The 6825-nt window shown below is 43.5% G+C and overlaps 1 protein-coding gene across 1 annotated transcript; it reads right to left on the reverse strand.

The window, feature by feature from the left end:
- Nucleotides 1-517: 517 nt before the first annotated feature.
- On the reverse strand, nt 518-6770 carry LSM3 (LSM3 homolog, U6 small nuclear RNA and mRNA degradation associated). The gene is made up of 4 exons (XM_050958409.1): nt 6670-6770; nt 4314-4424; nt 1277-1372; nt 518-927 (listed from the first exon to the last, which is right to left on the reverse strand). Exons 1-4 carry the CDS (start codon nt 6688-6690, stop codon nt 847-849), a joined length of 309 nt encoding a protein of 102 aa, XP_050814366.1. The 5' UTR covers nt 6691-6770; the 3' UTR covers nt 518-846.
- Nucleotides 6771-6825: the final 55 nt, after the last annotated feature.

Below are 6825 nucleotides of genomic sequence, written 5' to 3' on the forward strand. Positions count from 1 at the left end.
TCTGCTATGCACTGTGGTTTAAAGTAAGCCTTTAAGAGTCTAAAGAAAGCAGCTTCCCATCAGCTACCAGAATCACACCTTCCAAATAGACTGCAAGACATTGGTAACTACTTATGCATATGGTCAACACAAATGGTTGATTTTTCAGACAACAAATCTTGACAAAACTGATTTTGGATAATAGTTACTAGGGCTGTCCCAGTGTAAAGCAGAAGACTCTACACTTTAGAAATCATGAACTGTATGTGCATACACAAGGATACATGTTAAGAGACTAGGCACAAAACAGTCACTTCTGTCTGCCTGATACAACAGTGCCCTGTATAAAGAGTCACTACAAGCTGCAACCCTTGAAAATTAGCAGAAACAAAGATGTAATGCAACATAAAATAGTATTAACCTCCTCCATAAAATAACTATAAATTCACTTAATTTCATAATAAGTTGTAATTTGTAAATATGATGCATGTTGAAGAGGTTATTTTTTATATACCAAAAATTGATGACAAATCAATAATCCAAAAGATAAACCATATTTATTAAAAAGATCAGAACTCAGCAATTGCCAAGATTGTAAAACTGAAAAGATTAATTTACTGATTTGACAGACACCTGTATTATAACATTTAAATTTACTCTTCGAAAACTAAACTGCCTCATACCGTCCTTTCATCATTTTTGTCGGTTATTTTCAATGATCCACAAGCCAAGCAGGTGCAAAAAACAAAAAACAAACCAACAATATCATATAAAAATATGCACAGAGTTTTGCACAGAAGTGTGATCTGAACAGGAGCCTTATCTCAAAGCGAGCAGCTTTCCAACCAGGGAAAATCCTTTATGGTTTCAGCCAACCCGCAATGGAGGAGCTACGAGCACAACGCCGTCACCTCTGACAAAGAGCATTGGAATATTCCTCTTGGTAGACTAAGCGGAAGGAAAGGAAAGCATGATTTATACAATGCATCTGAGAAATGTAATCAACTTTAAATTCATGTTCAAAGAAATAGATATCAGAAGTTTATAAAAAGCAAGTTTTGAGGAAATACAACTTAGAGTCTTATCCACAGAGCAATACAGTTAGCAGGCAGGTTTGCTGTAGCTTTTACTTTGATAACAATTTGACTGAAGTTGCTTTAAATCAAGTCCTGCTCAAATCTAGCTATCAAAAATTAATTTTCATCTGTCAATTTTAAGTTTAACTCGATAAAACATTCAACTTAGAAAGTACTTTTCGTTTTTCTTTTCTCAAACATAAGTACATTTAATCCCTTACTTTATAAATCTCTTCATAGGTTTCCTCATCAATCTCTATTGTTGTCACGGTCTCTTCAACATCACCCAAAATCATATTTAAGTGCTGATCATAAGCCTGTGAGAATGAGACCAGTTTAAATTATTTTCTTTACAATCTGTACCACACAACAAAAAAAGTGTTTAAATATTTGTAGATCAAAGCAGTTCAAATACAAACTGATTAAAATGAAAGTACCTTTTCTTAGTGTATTTCAACTTGGACTAATGAATAATCAATTGCTTTGACCTTCAAATATACCAGTATTTTAACATTAGTGTTAATTTAACTGGCACTAGTGAACACAGTACAACTTTTACTTTTACACATTAATTTTCTTTCAGATAGTTATTTCAGCTGTCACATACTTTAACCAAATTATAGTAGCACAGGTTTAAGATTACTAAAGTTATATAGGTAGGGCCCTACCAAATTCATGTTCCATTTTGGTCAATTTCATGGTAATATGATTTTTAAAAAAATCATAAATTCATTGGTTTCAAACATTTAAATCTGAAATTTCAAGGTGCTGTAACTGTGGGGGTCTCAACCGAAAATGGGATTGTGGGAGTGGGGTTGCAAGGCTATTGTAGGGGGTCAAAGTATTGCCACACTTACGTCTGCGTTGCTGCCTTTGGAGCTGGGCAGCCGGAAGGCAGCTGCGGGCTGGGTGCCCAGTTCTGAAGGCAATGCTGCTACCAGCAGCAGTGCAGAAGTAAGGGTGGCAATACTGTATCATGCCACCCTCATTTCAGCAGTGCTGCCTTCAGAGCTTGGCTTCCAGTCAGCAGCTGCAGAGCTTCCTGTAGCCTGGGGAGGTTCCCAGAGCTGGGCCTGACCTGGCCCCAGAAGTAGCCCACGCAGGGGAAGAGAAAGTCCTGTTCCTCCCCACCCCATTCAGGACTAACAACTGGAGCCCAGCGTACAGTAGGAGACCCTGGCTGAGGCATCTCCAGCCCTGACTCTACCCAGCTCCAGGCTCAGCAATTAAAGGGGCCTTGAGCTGGCTGTGTGTGTACAGGGGTTACCACAGTGCCCCCCCGACTACAGTGCCCTGGGCAGTTGCCCACTTGCCCACCCTTTAGGCCGGCCTTGCCCCCCTTCAAGCGATGACCTCCTCCCCCCATACCTTGCTACCCTCACTTCTGTGTTGCTGCTGGTGGCAATGCTGTCTTCAGAACTGGACTCCCAGCCAGCAGCTGCTACTCTTCAGCTCCCCTATGTGAAATCTGGTCTGCACTACAATTGCCAAATTTCACAGGGGAGACCAGATTTCACAGTCCATAACATGTTTTTCCCGGCTGTGAATTTGGTAAGACCCTATATATATAGGGCCTAATCTTGAAGGTTTCACCTAAGACAAGATCCCCACAGAAATAAATGAAAGCTTACAAGAATAAGGCTGCAGGATTGGCAACCTAGTGTGGGTTTTGTGTGTGCACTGATCACAGATTGGACACAAATGTGTGGTATCTGCTCTATGTGCAGGTTATTTTGCCTTGGCACTGTCTCTAAGTGAAGGAACTCTTTCATGAACTATCATTTTCATGTGTACAGAGCTTCACAGTGATGACGTGGTGGATGAACAACAGACAAAATGTTGACCCCTGACTTCCACCTTTAACTATGTAATTCTATTTGAAGTATTCCTTAGAAAATTCAATGAGCTTTTTCCATTAAAAAGCCAGCAAGGTAGAACCCAGCAGTACAAAGACATAACACCTATGTATTCATGAAATAAAAGTTCCTACAGGAAACAGATTTCAAGCTTTCAAGATGTCATAAAACAATATAGACAAAGGCCTTAATGTGACCCTTTTAATTTAGTTATTTATGAACAGTAAAAATCCACACAATCATGGCCAGTAGGGATGTAAATACTGTTTAAAAAGTTAACCATTTAAATTATTTTAAAACATGTCATTTAAACAGTTAACTGTTTAAGCGGCTGGGGCCCATCAGGCCAGCATGGCTTGGGCCACTCCAGGCAGGGAGTGCGGCTGAGCCTGCTCCGGGATAACAGTTAAGGCAGTTAACCAGTAAGACTATGCTTACCAGCGTTAATCTTTTACATCCCTCATCTCCAATATGCATACTGAAACTAGATCTACCTGGGCCAACTCAATAAGCCACATAAGAATTTCAGCTAGTGTAGCACTCCGAAGGACTAATCAGAGATGACCATTCCCAACACATTACAGCAACACGCCATGAACCACACCAATGCTGAAGCCATTTCAAGGTTATCATCCTTGGGATAGCCCATTTGGGACTTTGAAGATGAGGACTATACCACATTGCAGTGTTCAGGAGGGATGCTTTGACTGACAAAAAGCCAGATATCAACTTGTGAGAGCAAGGGGCAAGTCATTATCACTGAAAGTTGCTTGAATACAGAACAGACTTCTGTAGGACACCAGCTTGAGCCCAAATACCAATACTTTTAGAGAATGTTTCAATACCTACCTTTTATAAAGCTCTTTTCATCGGCAGATCTCAAAGTACTTTATAAAAAGGTTGGTATCATTATCCCTATTTTACAGATAGGAAACTGAGGCTTAGAGAGCTGAAGTGACTTGCCCAAGGTCACTCAGGAGGTCAGTGGCAGAGGCAAGAAACAAACCTGGGTGTCTGCTGAGACCCAGTCCTGTGTTCTATCCACAAGCAACATTGCTCTAAACTAGTTTAAGCTGGATTTCTCCTAAACCATCATGTTGTAAAGACAACTGGTAATGGCAGGAAAGGAAATCCAATACCTTGTCATTCTAAGATAACAGAATAAAAGACAAGGATTTCTACCTTCTCCAGGTATTGGTGCTCAGATACCAAGACATGCTCAGATAACATGTCAGGCACAAAAGAAATTTCTATATACTTTAAACAGACCTTAAAAATGAACTTGAATGGAATACCACAAAGCAACCAACCTTTATGAGTATAAGCTGCCTTGACTTTTATATCTACTATTTCATAGTTAAAAGTACACCAGTGTTAAATCTTGCCACAGTGTTTTACTTACATGTAATCTGCCTCGAAGTTCTCGGTCATTCCTCATTTTCACATAGATTCGTTCATCAAGACTGAGTCTGATCAGATCCAGTGGCTCTTCTACAGTATTTGTTGTTTGTTGCTAAAAAAAATAAAAAGCAGTTTTCACAATATACACAAAAGCCTCTGAACTTTTATGTTCAAAAGCAGTCTCTCTCTCTCTCAGGGATAGGATAAAGTACCTTTCACCTTCAGGTCAGATATTTGATCCAGCCCAAGCTAGTAGCAACCAAAAATCATTACCATAGGACGAGCATTTGGTGGCCTGTACGTCCACACTACCATCACAATTGGGACCCTTTACTGGCAGTCTTAATGGACAGGCCAGAAACCTGAACAGAAAGGGAACCAAATATATCTTTTGCCCTCAAAGTACAGCACACACGGTCAGATCTCAGATACTTTAGCAGGGGATGTAGAGAAGCTTACACTGTCACTAACTATGCTGTTCTCATTGGTGGATAATTATTATTTGTATTATTGTAGCACCTAGCAGCTCCAGTCACGGAAAAGGACCCCTCTGTCCTAAGCATTGTTCAAACAGAACAAAATGGTGGTCCTTGTCCCAAAGAGATTGGGGTCACTGGGGTAAGTGTCCTGTATTTTATAAAAGCAGCAAAGAGTCCTGCGGCACCTTACAGACTAACAGATATTTTGGAGCATGAATTTTCGTGGGTGAATACGAAGTGGGTATTCACCCATGAAAGCTCATGCTCCAAAACGTCTGTTAGTCTGTAAGGCGCCACAGGACTCTTTGCTGCTTTTACAGAGCCAGACTAACACGGCTACCCCTCCGATATCTGTATTTTATATTCCTTCACAATTATTCCTTCAGCTTCACCTTCAACAAAAACTGCAATAAAAGTAGGAAACATAAAGCCATGCATCTCTTAAGCTTGATAATAGCACTGACAATATTAAGGTTCCAGGAGACAAAACAGCACTGAAATGGCACTAAGAACACAAGGAACAATTCAAGTTAGATTTTTATTTTTTTAATAAAGCAAAGATCATAGTAAAGACTAAAACAAAGGAAAAAGTTTTGATGTAAAATGCAGTAGTGAGAGGTTAAAGATTTGCTGTTCTATGAGGAACATGCAGTCTGCCTTATGTCAAAGGCTACAGCTTTCTGCAATTCTTTTTTGTCATGCCTCCACTCTGTCATAGAAAATTAGGGATGGAAGAAACCTCAGGACGTCATCTATTCCAACCCCCTGCTCAAAGCATGACCAATCCCAACTAAAACATCCCAGCCAGGGCTTTGTCAACTCAGGCCTTAAAAACCTCTATGGATGGAGATTCCATCACCTCCCTAAGTAACCCATTCCAGTGCTTCACCACCCTCCTAGTGAAATAGTTTTTTCTAATATCCAATCTAGACCTCCCTCACTGCAATTTGAGACCATTGCTCCTTGTTCTGTCATCTGGCATCACTAAGAACAGCCTAGCTCCATCCTCTCTGGAACCCCCCCTTCATGTAATTGAAGACTACTGTCCTTTGCCTGCTCTGCCTTAGCTTACTAACCCAGGAAAAAGGAAGCATCTCATGTCACTCTTGAGCAAGCCCCTCTGGCTGAGCTAGGACTCAGGAGTGGTGGAAGCATGCTCTGGACCAGTGATGACCAGGAGGGTGGTTCTCCCTCCCCACACTGCTCCTACCTGCAAGCACTGCTCCCGAACTCCCACGGACTAGGAGCAGGAAGCTATGTGCAACGGGAGCTGCAGGGCAGCTTACAGAGCCATATACCCCCCTCTGGGGCCACAGGGGCACGTTGGCCCCTTCCGGGAGTGGCATGGGGCCGAGATAGGCAGGGAGTTTCGCTGTACCACCGACTGAGAGCCACCCAAGTTAAGTGCTGTCTCGTGGAAGCCAGCACCTCAACCTTCTAGAGCCAGCACCCAAAATCCCTCCTACACCCCAATCCTCTACTCCAGCCTGACCCCCGCAGAGCCAGGACCCCACACCCTGTCCTGAACCGAAACGCTCTGCCCCAGCTTGGTGAAAGTGAGTGAGGAGAGCGAGGGAGGAAGGAAGAAGGGGAGGGGTGGAAAGAGCGGGACAGGGCTTTGGGGAAGGGCGGGGTAGATCCTGGGTTGCCCCCCGTGAGCCTCATTCATTAACCATCCCGGCACTCTCTGAATAGGGGAGAAGCGGAGTAACAGAGGGGGCCGATAGCTGCAGCGTCCAGGCGGGAGGGCGACCCTGCTGCGGGGAGGGATCCTCACGAGAGGGGACCCAACCCCGGGAGGGGGAGGGGAGAGCCTCGCGCGACCCCACACTGAGGCCCCAAACGTGGCTCCCGCCAAACAGTGCGCGAGTCACTCACCTGGTCGACTTCGTCCGCCATCTTTCAAACGCGAGCCCCGCCTCCTCTCGCGCGAATCTACCGCCCCTCGAGGAGCCGTCGGCGCGTAGGAAGGGAGGGTGGTGACGACACGCATTGCGTAGGGGCGGAGGCGTGGCGCGGTCTCCAAGCGAGGCT

Source organism: Gopherus flavomarginatus, chromosome 6 (assembly GCF_025201925.1).
Source record: "Gopherus flavomarginatus isolate rGopFla2 chromosome 6, rGopFla2.mat.asm, whole genome shotgun sequence".
NCBI lineage: Eukaryota > Metazoa > Chordata > Testudines > Testudinidae > Gopherus > Gopherus flavomarginatus.

Bases quoted from the DNA above. Each gene is read 5' to 3' on its own strand.
- LSM3 (XM_050958409.1), bottom strand. From the start codon at position 6,690: ATGGCGGACGAAGTCGACCAG. The intron at 4,425-6,669 runs GTGAGTGACTCG...TATTTTTTTTAG, and splicing joins TGGCGGACGAAGTCGACCAG to CAACAAACAACAAATACTGT. The intron at 928-1,276 runs GTAAGGGATTAA...CCTTCCGCTTAG, and splicing joins CCTATGAAGAGATTTATAAA to TCTACCAAGAGGAATATTCC.